At 28.1% G+C, this 17,029-nt stretch overlaps 1 protein-coding gene across 5 annotated transcripts in view; it reads right to left on the reverse strand.

The window, feature by feature from the left end:
* Positions 1-2,171: 2,171 nt before the first annotated feature.
* The window catches only part of LOC100162217 (growth factor receptor-bound protein 14), a 106,136-nt gene continuing 91,278 nt past the window's right edge, over positions 2,172-17,029 (reverse strand). For all 5 annotated transcript variants that reach the window (XM_001943166.5, XM_008188572.3, XM_008188573.3 and 2 more), the window contains exons 8-11: positions 5,309-5,509; positions 4,861-5,219; positions 4,698-4,791; positions 2,172-4,625 (exon numbers count right to left, since the gene is read on the reverse strand). In XM_001943166.5, coding sequence (XP_001943201.2) covers positions 4,458-4,625; positions 4,698-4,791; positions 4,861-5,219; positions 5,309-5,509 — 822 coding nt within the window. In that variant the 3' untranslated portion in view covers positions 2,172-4,457. The remainder of the gene's footprint in view (positions 4,626-4,697; positions 4,792-4,860; positions 5,220-5,308; positions 5,510-17,029) is intronic.

A 17,029-nucleotide genomic window follows, 5' to 3' on the forward strand; every position in this document is an offset into this window, starting at 1 on the left:
ATGCACGTTTCTTTTGTCAAAACTACTGTTTCTAATTCCAACAATAGGCGTTGACAATTATCACGGTTTTCATTCAGAAAAAATAATCGGATATTCTGTAATATGTACGAGGGATCGATCGAGCCACATTTTTAATCAACTACAGACAATTATAAAAATGCCTCGATCGGTCTCTCTTACATGTTGTAGAGAATTAGAATATTTTGTCAGAATGTAAATTAACGTTGAGACGTATCGTTAAAATTAGTTGTCCGTTTCAGTTAAAAAATTAAAATTTTTTCCGCGATCACAAAATTATATTCAGACATGTGCGTGCAAGATCCATCTATGCCGTTACTGCAAATATCAAATATTACCGTTCCTAGAAAACTCAGATGCGGTTAACTTCTACTATCTATCATTTAACGACTAATACAATGACAAGGCTAATTGTCGGATGTATAAGAAATTGCATATAAAATGTTCCTTAGAATTCAGTAGTTGGAGGCCCTGTTGAAATGTAGTTAGTTATTACTTATTTGTATATTACAAATTATATCATTTAGCATCTGAAAATATGTTGCAGTAAAAACAATTTTTATCATAATACTAATAATATATAGTACGTACTTATTATGACTTTATATTACGCAATGATATAATTTAAATGAGATAACAATATTTTTACATATTGTACTATACTTTTTATGATACTTGTAACACAAATCAGTATTAATTTGAACGGAGATATTTCTCAAAAACTATATACGTTCTTGCTCTTCTACCAATAGAAAACATTAAATGCATGTGATTTGAATATTAAAAACAAAAACAAATAAAAAAGTTTAAGTGTAATTCAATACGAAATGTCACACCCGCATGTGTTGTCTTACAAATGTGCAACATAGCAAAAACTGTTTTTCGCAGGACAACTTTTATCTTTCTGTGTTTGTAGTAGTGGCTTCAAAATGTCTGAACATATAGAGAGGAAAATTATGTATGCAACAGCGTGCCCATATTTTAGAAAACATAAATACCTTAAGTTATTTGCTTCCAAACATTATGTTTTTTTTGTTTTTTCATTTGCTCCTAAAAATGATTGGATAGTGTTATCAAAAAAAAAAGAGCACGCTGTTGCACAGATAAATTTCCTCTTTACGTGTTGTGAAAATTTGGTAGTTCTACAACAAATATGGTGCGAGAAAAGTTGTCCCGCGCTAAACAGTTTTTACTTTTTACTGTTGTAAATTTGTAAGACGGAGACAACACATGCGGGTGTGACATCCTCTTAATTATTGACAAAAATAGTTTTTTTAATTTTGCTGCGCAATAATGGTTTTATCAGATATTGGTGTGCACTTTATGTACTTTATTACTACGCACTACGCAATGCCCTCATATTAGTGATAAAAATGTGCATGGATTGATTAATTCCCTTGAAACACATCATTATAATACAAACTACACAAATTAACTGTGGGGAAATGCACGATTTTTTGATAATTCTTCCTGTGTAAATGTGTATTTGAGAGTGAGACAGAGAAAAAGAGATTATTAACATAACAATTTTTTTTCATACATTTTTATCTACTTATGCATTTGCTTCCTCTATTAATAATCAATATAATTAATGATACAGTTGTATCTATTTTTTTCAATGAGGTCAAAGATTAGATGACAGAACCATCCAAATTTCATGAACTCTGTTTGGTTATGTTATAACGCAATATCTTGATTAAACGTAAATAGAAAATATACAAACATTGTATTAATATAATACAAAAATAAATAATAAGTAAAAAAAACTGTACAAAGATGCGTCTATAGAAGTTTCAATACTTTTTGAATTTTTTTTATTTAAATCTAATATCTATACAGAAATCCAAGTTAGATATTTCATATTATTATTATAAAGAAAACATGCATTGTTAAAAAAATTACATTTCATAATTTTCATTATTGTTCATCGAATCTAAAGTTTGCACTAGACATATCAATGTACAGATTTTTTTTATAACATTTACACGCACCAAAATCACAACAAGTTATATTGTATTTTCTATTTCATAATTAAATACAATATCATATGGAAAAAAAAATAATATAATAGTAGTTTTATTTTTAAACTGTTTAGGATTTGATTGTCTATAAAAATTAACTATTGGAAGGGAGGGAGCAGAGTTTTATCAAAATACAAATAATACAATAATATAATTTCTTTTTAAATAATACTTATCAACTAAACATTATTGAATTACAATACATGATACATCATTGAAAGTAAGATATTGTAAAAATTAATAAATTAAAAATTATAATAATCATACAATATAATTATACAATTTTTTTTCATAATAACAATTCGTAGGAACACAAAATGTCGATATACAAAACACGACCATACCATAATCCGTATTTTTTTTTGAAATTAATCAAAATAAAATAATAATTGTAATACTCTACAGGGAAAAAAATAAATTAAAATTAATGGGTCTTTTGTACTTTAATGATCACATAAACATTGACTTGATAATAATATATAATTTTTTTTTTGTTTATTGTTATATATATATTCTAAACGTTATAATTATTGTGAAAAAGAATATTATTTTTATCGCATGTATATATTTATTTAATTGCACTGCGCTTATCACATTTGTTTCCACATATATATGAATTTTATCACCTTGAAAGGAGTATGGAATCAACTTTTATAATATTAATAATGTCATCACCTATTGATTGCTTGATATATATATATATATATGTATAATATACTTTTATACTCATAATACATAAATATATACTCAATTTCATGAAAACAAACAAACACATACCATTAATACACGTCACATGTATAGTATAGACATTTAGAACTGAAATTCAATAGGTATGTGCATGCATGTATGTATTAACAACTATATTTATTTGTACATCACAATTAATTAGGTACAATTATATTGTTCCTATGTTATTTATTTTTTTATTTTTTAGTAGTTATTGCATAAATGTCAAATTACAATACTGGGAATTTTGTAAACTAATAATTATAACAACAGCACAAAGGTTTATACATACATACATTCAAATATATTTGTATGAAAGCTTTCATATTTTACATTATTATATATATCATGATAAAGTGTGTGTCTTAAAATTATTATTCTATTAACAAATAAATATTTAATAATACCTAACGGTAATCCACATCTTGAAAGGAAAATAGTATATTACCACGGGAGAAGAATTTGAGATCATATCTGTACGGTATATATTATAATATTGGATATTAAAGTGTTACAATGTGAGCAGTAAAACAGGATACAATGCTTTGACTTTAGTCTTCACTCTTCAGATGGAATACAATACAAAAAGTTAACTAGTAGGTGTTAAAAGTTATCTACCAACCATACCATGCACGTCTCAAAATGTTTTACAAAAATAATGATAAGAATACATGAAAAAATATTATAGTTATTTTAAAAACTATTAAATGGTTAAACAATTGTGTGACATACAGATATGATTAAAATGGTATCATAGAGGTAATATGATTTACTACTATTTTAAGAGCTGGCTGTATACAGTGTTTATTCATTTTGATATGCTATATTATAGAAGGTAGATACTGCTTGCTTTACTAACATGCATAAAGTATTCAGAGTGGACAATAGTATTTTTCCATTTTCTCGTGTTAGCTAAATGAGCTATTGAGAAAAATAACAGTCCACACTATCTATAGATACATATAAACATATATAATATATATAAATACACACACATAATATATGTCATAAACTACTTTTCAATTTTTTTGTTTTTTAAAGGATCTTACAAAGTTCATAATAACAATTATTATTGCTTTTACATTGACTACTGAATACCATGTTAAATAAGTTAAATAGAATATGTTATTACCATTTATTATAAGGTATGCTTACATGCTAAATATTTGGTCTGTCACGCTTAAATGCAAGACAAAAATTATCACAATATAAATATTATATTATTTTAATGACAATAATATTATTAATGATTTTTTTATTATTATTATTATTCTCTCTAATATTACAATTAAATTATAAGTCCTAAAGGTGCTTGATTGAATGTTACGAACTAGTTAATCTAGGAACTGATCGCGCAAAATTATTATATCCATTAGGATTACACGTTAATAACTAATTGTAACACAGAAATATAAAAATTTTTGAGTTCGAACAGTGCAAACGGTAGATGTTTTTAACGATTCAGTCAAATTTTTTTCAATAACATTATGGTATGTTGGAAAAAGAAAAGAGAAAAAAGAAAAAGATAAATAATTAGTAATTTGATGGTCGAGATAATTAAAATACCTAAACCGTAGGTATTTTACCTGTAGAATTGTGTCATTATTTTATAGGTCACACACCTTTTGGATGAGAATATTTTGTGTCAACAGGAACTGTGTATGTTGTCTGTGCATTGTATTAATGCAAATTTCATTTGGTGACTGGTACGACTGGTACTTGGACAACATAGTGCATCAGTCGGGTTGGCAGACTACCTGCATTTAATTGATAAAACTCTACTAGTTGTAAAAGGTCATAAAATTTGATCACACCGTTGTCTAGCGTAAAACAAACTTGATCGTTAAGTGGATCCATTTGCTGTAAAAATATTTTTAAAATTTGACTAATTGTAATAAAATAAAGAGGAAATTAATTAATTTGAATACATACCGTTACAATAGGTGTATGGATAATTTTACCACCACATTTGAATGATAGTACATACGATCCACATTTACTTTTGCTCTCTCGTATTAAAAACACCCTGCAATTTTTTTTTTAGATAAGTTAAGATAAATAGTTATTATTTTATAAATAAATGATGTGTACTTACCCATCTTTGTTCCCAAGTGCATGAAGAACATTCGCAGCTTGATCACGACTCATGTTTTTATGATACCATGGCTGAGACAAGTGAATATCATTTTCAAGTTTTGTGACAGCTGCTTGAAGACCAGGAGTAGTTCGACCACTGGATCTCCAGCTTCGCCGCACACTACCAGTCTCTGCTTGAGCAATGGCAAGTGCTTCTTTGGGATCTTCTACAATACGACCAACGTTTCCAGAAAAGTCCATAGCTACGTGGGACCGTACGCTTTCATTAGGCAATGGTTTCTTATTGTACTCATATTCATTAGCATCGTTGTGCTTTTTCACAAATGATCTGTAGTTGTCTCTTAATTGCTTTCCATACTACATAACAACAAACAGATGTATTAAGTCAATATATTTTAAGCAATCAATTACCTACTATTTATTTAACAAAATAATTTAATACTCACTTTCGACAATCTCATAGCGCACATCCAATAAGATTGCGTTGTAATGGAACTGCACGCAATGTACCGCTTTATGCCACTATCAGGCACTAAACATAGGCAGTGTGCTGAAGGGGCGCCTGGAATTTTCTTATTGGTAGTGAATATTCTGAAGTCACCGAGGTAAGCCCAGACTTGTACTTGACATTTATCTCGAGTTATAGACTGCAATAATAGAGTAAGACAACATATAGTAAACAATAATAATTCAAACAATTCAGCCAGGAACAAATGACACCTAATGGTATTTTCTAAGTCGGAATTTTGACTATTCATATTCTTTTACTAGTTTCATAGAAGAATTTTATACCAAGAAACGACATGCTTAAAAAATAAAATGATATTGTGTCAACAAAAACGCAAATTCAGCTAAAAAATGTTTTAAATCAGTCGTTTTGAATATTAATAAACCTACCTCAACATAAAAAACATGGACTATATTCGTTTGCATAAACAAAATCTATGATCTGTGTTAGTCTAATGGATTCATATAAAAATTAAACATTTATAAACGACCATTTTTGTTTTTAAGTTTTTAATATTTGAAAATTGTTAACTGAAATTGTGTACGAGTGTATAGAAAATATGATTTAAATTACAGTTTAAAACTCTATAGCAAATTTAGTTTAATCCACATAATATTATGAGGTAGTCAGTAAAGTGAATTGAGTAGCAAGCACGATTATAGAAGTATTTTACTTTCAATATTAATACAATAGACCATAAAAAACATTAATTCATCGACAAATAAAAATGGATTCTTTTTAATCAGAACATCTGTGATATAAAAAAGTACATTAAATAAATAAGTAACATTTATAGTTTTTGTAATAAAACTGTAGTACCTACCTACTACACTAAGTATATAAACAGTAGGTATGAAAAAAATATGGATACCATACCTATATATGTATATATTTACGCAATACATCATATAGGTTAGGAACACAATTAGGCGAAAACGATCAAGTTTCAATAAAAAAATTCAAACAAAACTTTTATGTCGCATATTATGGAATACTGTAAGTTGTGTTTGAAAAAATACGTTAGGATATAACAATAAATAACATTCCTATATTATAATTTTTTTATAGATCTTGTAATTACAAATTGTTAAAAATACCTAAATAATTCAAAACTTGTATTACCTATGTGTTGTTAGTAATTATAGAGTAGAAGTAGAAAGATTTCATAAATTATTTTCAGTTGGAAAAGGCCCTTTGAGAATTACAGTAACGCCAATTTAAGGTTTTCCCCCGGTAATTATTCTAAATATAAAAATCTATATAGAATAATATAATAGGATTTAAATATAACCATTTACGTATATTAGCATATTAAAACAGGATCGCTGTTAGAAGGATCACATTTAAATTGTTATAAAAAGATATTACAAAAACTAAATATGCATACGTATAGTACATTTCAAGATAAATACGACGCGTAGATTGAATAATTTCAATGATACAACTATTAACATCATACTTACAAATTTAAAACATAAACTGTAGTTCAATAGTCAAATCGAATAACGGCAAATTCAACTTCTAAAATGTTATGTATTATTCGGGTAATGGTGATCGAGCCACGGTTTTGTTCTAAAATTAAGTATTATTAAAATAAATTGCAATTCCTACGCGAGTTACACGTTATGAAATAAAAAAATGATTCAGTTCCAATTCAGACGAATGAATACAAAACGTTTTTTTAGAGAGAAAAATAATTTTTATTTTTAACACAAAATAACTTTCCAATTTAAATTTTCGAGGGCTCATAGTCTGTAAATCAAATTTTACTTAGTCAAGAGTGCATATAATTTTTGATTTCAAGAAAACGATACTTATTATAGGAAGACGAAAAAAGGATCTCGGTTATCGAATGACGATTGACGACTGACGACTGACGAGTATCGACTCACGACTGTCGTCTACTTGTCTATTAACAATCGATTACCGCTAATCACCATCCCACAATAAACTGGCCCAAGTATTTCAGTATTTTTAGTAGACGATTGAAACCGGGAACATTGTGATCATGAAAAATTAAGATAAGATTTAGAATTGAGATAAGATATACATGGCGGACAATTATTATTTTTGTCGTACATGATTATCTTTGTATGTTATTATTAAAATAGATTATTATTATTACGAATCGGGGAAATACACTAAGTTAAAATTTGGAAATATTCTGATGTAAATTTATATCGTTGACGTCTACACTGTACAATCGAGTGTAATATCATAGAACTTATTTTACTATTTTATAATGAATAATAATAGCACAATACAAATAGTCGTGTAGCCAATTAAAAAAATAAGTTGGTCAAGATTTTGTAACCAATAACTAACAAACCCCAACATAATTTCCATTGACACTACTAAAAATGTGAATTTTAAATAACTATAAAAGACACACTACCACAACATCAGCGTTATTAATCTTTAGAATAATTATTAGCACATCATTAAACGTCACTAAACTATAATAACGGCATACGATAAAATCGTAATATATCAGTGCCATGGTTGTATATTATAGGTATAGGAGTGGCTAGGCAGTCGGAGTGCAATCAAAATGCATTGTGATCAATCAACTCCAAGGACGAATTTATGACGCATCGAGACTAATATCTATAAAAATGGTGCGCGACGGTACGAGTGCATAACGTTATGTACTTAAATACATATATAGTTATAGTCACCAGGCCTCGACGTGTTATATTATATTAATTCATGTGCATGTGCATATCCGAGAGAGACGGACAGAGATTGATTACAATAGATAATAACTTAATAACTAATAACTAATAAGACGTGCCTCCCCGCCGGGTCAGCGCACATGCATTTTGCAGCGTTCCGTCTACTACAAAGAAGGTAACAACTTATTGCTTACAACAGAATTATGATCTCTTGACGACCGCACGGATTTCATCGAGGTCAACCTCGAAGCAAAGTAAGTAATAATATATTTTATTTGATTTAGACGGCGACGTTTTTTTCATATCGTATTATTAAAATTATATTATCAAGCTTGCAAGTGTGCAACTTCATAATAACGCAATGCACCAATAAGTGATAACGTCAATTTATAGAGAAATAGTATTGAAACCCGAATACCATGGATAGGCTAAAAGTTACCAAATACGATATACGTACATATATATATTCTACTATCGCCAGAAACAAAATATTGGACACGGTTTTTGTTTACTTTTACTATTTCATTTTTTAACACGTACCGGAATAATCGAAAACGCTGACCGTATTCTGAACATATATTTCAAAACTAGGAAGTTATTATTCTTAGCCCAACTCAAAACAATTGAACACACAAAGAACAAACATCAATACATTAAATCATTTTAAATTAAATTTTTGATGCAAATCGTCTAATATTTTATGTCGTTGGCACATAATTAATGACAAAGAATCTTGCAATGTATTTCAGTCCAAGATAAAACTCGTTGTATGTAAAAAAAATAAAATAAGCATATCTTTTTCAATCAATTTACCTAATAAAGACATTTTTTCCGCGAGATTTTAGTATTATAATTGACAACTACCGTAAATTCATTAGTGTATATAAATATATAATACTTATTATTAAAAGTAACAATATAATAAATATAATATTAATACGGATAAAAGATAACGTGAAATAATGGCACGAGAAAAATATTATAATATACTCATTTATAATAAAGACCTAAATATTTATGAACGGCATATAATTTTAATAGTAAAAAACGCGATACGGGTATATTATATTTTATATATAATACAGGTACCGTAATAATTGAGATAAGTAGCAAAAAATGCCGATTAGGTACCTGTATAATATAATATATATACCATATTATACACACGGGCGGGCGATCAACTTATAAGATCAAGTAAGTACATTTATCGAACGAACGATGACTCTCAATAATTAGACAATATACCTACTTATCGACACATTACGGTGGCTGGTGGTAGAGCAGTGGCCCATCTGATTCGTAGCAAAAAAAAATGTACAGAACCAATAAAAAATAACGGGCAATAATAAATTGTTATGCAATCAGACCAGCACTCGAGATGTTAACAAATATAAAATAATTTATAGTACCACACACACACACACACACACACACACTGTATACGGATACCCGTGCATCGCGAATGTAAGATTTCGAAAATATAACCACGCTTCAGTCGTGTGCGCTAAGTATGATGTTGTAATAGCGCATTTACGTGGTCAAATCAGAATTTTAAGCAATACTTATCTAGTAATTAATATTTATCGGCTCATATATCTGCTTCGCTACCCTTTTTACTATAAGTACAATCCTGATAAATCAGTAGTAAATGCTTATATTTCTCCAGAAATATACAAAATAGGATTTCATATTTTCATATAACATTTTAAAACTAATAATTTAGAGTAATAATTATGCCTGTATACATAAACAATTTATATTTCACTAAAACATGTTAAACTATGTGTTATGTGACACATAAATTGACTATGCATAGTCCAATATTTTATACATTTTGTAGATATGTACATATTATTTAAAAAAATCAGACAAAATTCAAATGACAGGTGCTTGACTTAAAAGCTCCCAGATACAAAATCTTTAGAAATGCCTATAGATACATCTTGTGCCCACAGCCCACGTACCTTAAGAATGTGGAGAAGAGTTTGTTGCAATTAAGCATACACCAGGCTGGGGAATTTAACCAAATTTCAAGATTTGGAGAAACATGCAAGAGGTAAGTCTACTAAAATGTATGTTTTTAATCGAAATGTGACATAGCGCCTATTCGAAACCCACACGCCAGGGTCACGATCGCAAGACTTTTATCACTCAATACGTATTTATCGTCTTATATTGTCCACACTCCACACCCACGCCCTGTACATCGATCTATAGTGCGCGTCATCTAACGTGGGTCCCACTTTACATTTTACAGTGCAATAATTATTATTGTTTATTAATTAATTATTTTAATTATGTGCGGAGAATTGTACCATACAAACATAAATCGCAGTTGATATATATTATATATAAACAAGTGAAAAAAACGTGGTCGGTGATTTAAATTTTAAATTTTTGATCCGAATTTTATAAAATGACGATGATTCACATGCCAGACCTTCGTGGTCGTTGGCAGTATTACGCGTGATTGGTTTCTCGATAGGCCTATTCGGCTATATAGACAATAATATACTAGTTTTTCACAATAATAAACTGTCTATTTTTGCTCAACGTTTTCCTCAGTTAGTGGGCGAAGTTCAATACGATATGCCACGTTCACAAATATTTATTATAAATATATGTGGGTGAGTGTGTGTTCTAGCGCAAACACAAAGATACTGTGTTTGAGTATTTTTAATTTTAAGCTATCCAACAAATTAGGCCGAGAATAAACACAGTAAAAAAACTGACTTTCTATCGTATTTAAATGAAACACGCATTCAATCTCTTTAATTTCTAATGAAAAAATATTGAATATATTTTTAAGAAATGCAAGCAAAAAATTTATTTACGAATTTTGATATTTTAAAATTTTCTACAAGACTAAAACTTTATCTTAACATCTTAAAATATCTCCACTAAAGTAATGATGCATCCTGGTAATACAATATTTGAATTAAAGTTGCCTAACATAAATTACCTATCATAAAAATGTATAATGTTTTACTACATTTATAAATATATAGAAAATAATTTAATATAATTAAATGTGATTGATCAATAACATTTTAACAGGTATTACATTTTTTCCATTGTTATATATCACCAAAAAAAAATTAATTGGATGAGAAAAAAAATATTCTACAAGATTTAGTTGTATCATTATATCAAGGTCTTCCAATTGCATTAAGTAAGCTTCCGAACAACCAAACGTAAAATATTGCATAGAAATTAATTTTACTCATTGTTTTAATCCACGTTTATATTTTACATAATTGCCTATTATATTAGGCTAAAATTCTAATTAAAATTGTACTTACGCTCGAGCATAAGGTATACATAAATATCAAAAATATTAACATTTTGTACCTACCCATCAATAGATAACACGAATTTTAGTGTACATGTAAAATTACATAAAGTCATATTTTTACTAAGTAAATAACGGGAAAAATGCTTAAATATACGATCATCATTCATTAATATGTCATACATTGATAAATGTTTAAAGATTAACATTTATTTCAAAATATAAAAATATTAAAAAGATTAGTTACCTAACTGAAATAATATGAGATACTCTCTTCAACATTAAATAATATTGGTTCTAAGAGCAACGTTAACTATAACTATCCTGTTAGAAAATAAACTAGATATTAAACAACTATATTTTTCCAAATAAGATAATTCGTCATCACTAATATCATCTAAATCTATGTTTTTGATATACACATGGCCCATCCATTATATATTATCTATGCGTTTCTACATATTATAATTTTATTTACATTAGATGTATACACTTCATGTTTACTAAGGGACTATTGGTACTAAACATTTTTTAGTTAAATATAGTTATAATATTATGCCTAGTCATATTATAAAGTATCTTCGAACTTTAAATTACATATTTACGTATTATCATTGATATAAACAATAACTATATTTTGTATATTTAATAGAAATTATTATTTATTTATATAATATGGGTACTAAATGCAACAACTTTTTATTTTTTCAGTGTTCAATTTTGTCCTAATATTACAAAAAAAATCGATAGAGAAATACTAACATTTCAATTTTCTAAAAAAATTTAACGAAAAATGGAATATATTATAAATATAAATATTAACTAATGTAAAGGCAAATAGCCGATTTACAATGAACAATTGTAAGCTAAGGAAGTTCATATAGCTTGGTCACTCTTGTAAAATGTTTTGTCGATTAAGAGCAACGTTTACTCGTATTAAAGTGTTGTATTTGACTATCTGTGTTCAAACGGAAGTAAACCTTTCATCATTAATAACAAAATGTAATTAACCGTTCACAAAATGGTGCAAATTTACTACCTACCTTGAAAATTAACATTCGTTTGAGAAAACATTCAATTAAATGACCACATTATTCCTTGCATACTATAATAGTAATTTTGAACATATTAGTTTAATTCAAGCATTATCCCCCAATTGTAAAGTATGCATTGACCAAATCTTCTAAGATAATTAATTTAGGTAGTAATATATTTATAATAAGGTTATTAGTGATCGATAAATCATGCATAGATAATAATTAGTCGTTGAAACACAATAAATATTATAATCTAATTTCATATGGTATAATAAGTTACTTTAATAAGGTCAAAATTGCAAAATAATTCGATACAAAAGATCATTACTGATACTACATATAGGAATTTGGATGGCCTTATCAACAAAATATTGTTTACGAATAATTAGGTAATTACCTACTATGTTACACAATTCTATTACTATAATATTGTTAATACACAAGTATTGGGTACTAACAACAATATTGTTGCATTAGTATTTAGTAAATGCATCGAGTATATTATATTCAATGGTAATAGTTTGTCACGATAATGTGATAGATATTTTATTTCTTACATATTCCTTGTATTATTATATATTTTAATACACATTTCGTATTTACCTACTACAAGTGAGGATCTGTTGGGTGAAATCATCACTATGCCATATTAGCAGGGACTAAAATATCTAAATGTTATGCACACTTTTTATGTGCCATACAAAGACGCGGATATTTTATACCTGAAAATAAGCAAACTTAAAATCGACGTCTTTTTTTTATTATTCATTTTATATAAAAGTTTTATATTAAACGTTAATACAATACGTACATCGGATCCTTATAATTTTAAACTTTTGAACTCTAGTATAAGTGTATAACTTCTATAAAATAATCCTAGTAGGCAAATATAATAAATAAATTAGAAATACTTAATTGCTTAAATATAAATACACATTTTTATCAGTCTTGAACTATTGAACTTAATTTTGGTTACATTAACTAACAAATATTAAGTAATACTTTATACTAAGTTGAAAAACAAATCAGATTTGAGGTCTCTTTGCTTCAATATAGCGAGTATTTTATCATAAGTTATTTCAAGCACTTCTGTAAAGTCTCCTCAAAACCATAATATTAAAATAAATATAGTACTAGGTAAATTAATTGTTTACTTCAAGGTTTATTCTCCATCAAATCATTGAGATAGATGAACATTCTTAATTATCACTATTGACGATGCACCCGACGTACAGCCATACCCAATTTAAAACAAAATTTAGTATAAACTATAAATCAAACGTTAGTACTTAATTAACTAGGTACCCACTACACCTAGTGGCGTAGCCATGGGGAGGGCCAGTGGGTCATGTCCCCCATTGGCATATTGGAACATTGAAACAACATAAAAATGAATTACTATTGTGTTACTTAATTATTGAGTATTTATTTTTAATATTATGACTATGCCCCCCCTCATTTTAAAATCTTGGCTACGCCATTGTATAGGTACCTACTATAATCAATACCTATTAATAATGCGATTTAAATATACAAAATTTCATGATTCAGATATTACTACCACACACTTTTTAATTTCATACTGCACAGTGTATGCTAATACACACAATATTATGAGTCCCTGCACATTTCCATGTTTGGCCTTATCTCTTTAGTACTTGTCGACTGTCGATGTTATCAATTTGCATTTAATATAGAAAGAGAGACACATATACACGCGCACACACATATACATAAATGATATATATATTATGTCGTATATATACGACATGTCGATATACCTATAATCTATATATAATTGTGAAAGTATCCTCATGACATCGGCTACTAGACAAAAGCAGTGGAAGTGTAGGTACGCATGGAATACACCTTCACTAGTTAAGTATAGGCGGAGACAGCAAAAATAAATTGGTGGTCTTTTTCATCACCTAACCGCAGGTTAAATACGTTGCGAATAGAAACAAAAATAAAATTGTAAAGGAGCGGTCAGGAGTGTAGTTCAATGCGTGTGTATGTAGAAAATGATAGAGCTGATAGAACAATAGTGCTGGCCAGAATAGGATTTGATTGCAATGTTAGTTTCTAATTATCTAAATAAAAATATAAACAAACATTCATGTACCTAATCTATCCATACACCATCTAGATAAAAAAAAAGTGTGAAATATATCATCTAGTAAAACAGATAATTAGGTTGTAAATTGCAATAATTAATAATCGGTATTTTACTACAAATTATTCCCTGATGGAATACAATAAATTAAAACATAATAAAACACCAGTTTATCATTTTTATCACATTTAAGTTTTTCTTGTCATTGAACATTTTATTTAACATCTACAAATGACAAATTCACAAAAATGTTTATTTTATAAAAAATAAAATCAATAATAACCAAATATTTTGGTACCTATGGTTTTAAAAGTTCAATACTTCAATCATTAGGTACAATAATAGTTATTAATTGTGGAGCAGTGTGGCGCGGTCCGTACACTCAACCACGTACGTATCGGCCGGTGTTGCTAGTTCCCACTTCCCGGATGGGTGCCCACCCGGAATTTTTAGCTACAAATCCTTGCCACACAAACAAACGTGTTTAAACTAACTGTTCCTTCTCCCTACAAACTAAAAAAAAACAGCTAATGGCTGCCTGGCTTAAGCTCAATAAAAAGTTATGATACCAGAATATATTCGTAACGTGGATCGCTAGATAGGAGAAGTCACCAATATACCCCGAATATAGTATCTAAACTGTGTACCTATATTATCTAGACGTAGATGAGGAAGGAATAAAAATATGTTGTATTTAGTAGGTGAGAGAGACTAGTAAGTCACGATTACAGTATATTTTTAATTTGCGAAGGGGCTCAAGTAAAATTATTAAATTTTTTAAATTTTTTAAATCCTATAACGTTGTCTGGGAAACCATTTACCTATAATCCAAGCTCAATAAGTAGCCACGAGAATATATTTTCAATTCAAAATACTAACCAAGATGAACTATAAACGGAGGTATTTAATTAGCGTAATTTGACATATATTATAACAGTTTAATATACAACTAGGATTCTTAGGTATATTATACCTAAATTATTATTGTTCAGAAAATAAAAATTAGGTATCTATATAGTTAATACATGACATATTATTATGTGTAATTAGGGGGATAAGGATATTCTAAGCCTAGGAAACAATTAAAAACTCATAGTCACAGATACATTCTAAAAATGTATTGTACCTATTATAATAAATTTAATCCATACTATTTGTTAACCATTAGGTAATCCGATATTTGTGGCTATGACCTTTGGGTTTTGAGCTATATTTTACGAAATTAGAGATAAGGAAATTTTAATTTACTGCAAAAAAAAAAAGAGTTTAATTATTATAGTTTTTAAATAATAAATTGTTCCAATTCCGAAGGTAAAATCAAAGTTAAAATGCAAAAGTAAAATTTTAACTTCCATTTTCAGTATTGATAAACTGTACATAAAATGTATTTATATATAATTGGTTAAGTGCATTTAAGCTTTTTTTCATAATATAATATCGTTGGAAAAAGTTTTTTTGTATGGCTTTGTTAGCAATAAACCCAACAATAACCTACATTTTCCTCGCGGGTTAACCGTTAAATAAAGTATAATATTTTATTGTTTTATTTTTTATGCGACATAGTATACCAGTATACCACCACCATTAACGACCTATAGGACAAAACAATTTGTTACTAAATTAAACACAAATGTCTTTCAGTTTCACATGTCATAACTATTGAATGTCCTTAAACGCAGCTCTCAACCATAACAATAAATTTACAAAATTATCTTAATTGCAGAGGTTTACTTATCTCTTTCCGGATTCAAAACCAACTCGCGGGAAAATTGTACGCTTTAATCGATTTCTCTCTCTGTCTCTCTCTCTCTTTCGACATAATTTGTCATCATTATGAACGTGCCTCGTAATAATGCTTGGGTTAGAACAGTATTTCATTCGTACACAAAGGAAATTTAGTTTTTCGGTACGTCTGGATTTCGATAATCAGAAACATAAATAATAATATTAATAATAATTGTACAATTTTTTAATTTTACATTTTAATATAATGTATATAGGTATATTATATATGCATTACGTATATATATATATTTTTTAGACAGCATACTCGCTAGTATCGTATTTCGATGTTGGTTTTAAACATAAAATTTGCGGAAGAAACTCGATAGCATATTATAATGTCATAGGTACAAGCTTGGATATAAATTACATGGCCATATATAAATTATAATATATAAATTAATATATTATCCACAGAAACACCACAAAGAAACAATCGTACATTTAGAAAAATATTTTATAAATTTCAAACAGTTAATTTTTGATAATATATAGACTACCTAGGTGTACCTAAAATCTGTTGATATCGGGTACCTACATATTATATTAATTAATGAACACGTAGCTACCTAACCTAAGTGCTATTGAAAATTACGGTTAACTATTATCGTATAAAATGACAAATTAATGAAACTTTTCAAATCAAAGTACAGTAATATTTAGACATAATATGTAATTCGTTTGGATACGCATTCGTATACCGTAACCTATACAAACCACTCGGATCGTCAACTGAGGTGGAAGAATCGAGTAATTTTGC

The sequence above is a fragment of the Acyrthosiphon pisum genome, chromosome A3, assembly GCF_005508785.2.
Source record: "Acyrthosiphon pisum isolate AL4f chromosome A3, pea_aphid_22Mar2018_4r6ur, whole genome shotgun sequence".
Lineage (NCBI taxonomy): Eukaryota > Metazoa > Arthropoda > Insecta > Hemiptera > Aphididae > Acyrthosiphon > Acyrthosiphon pisum.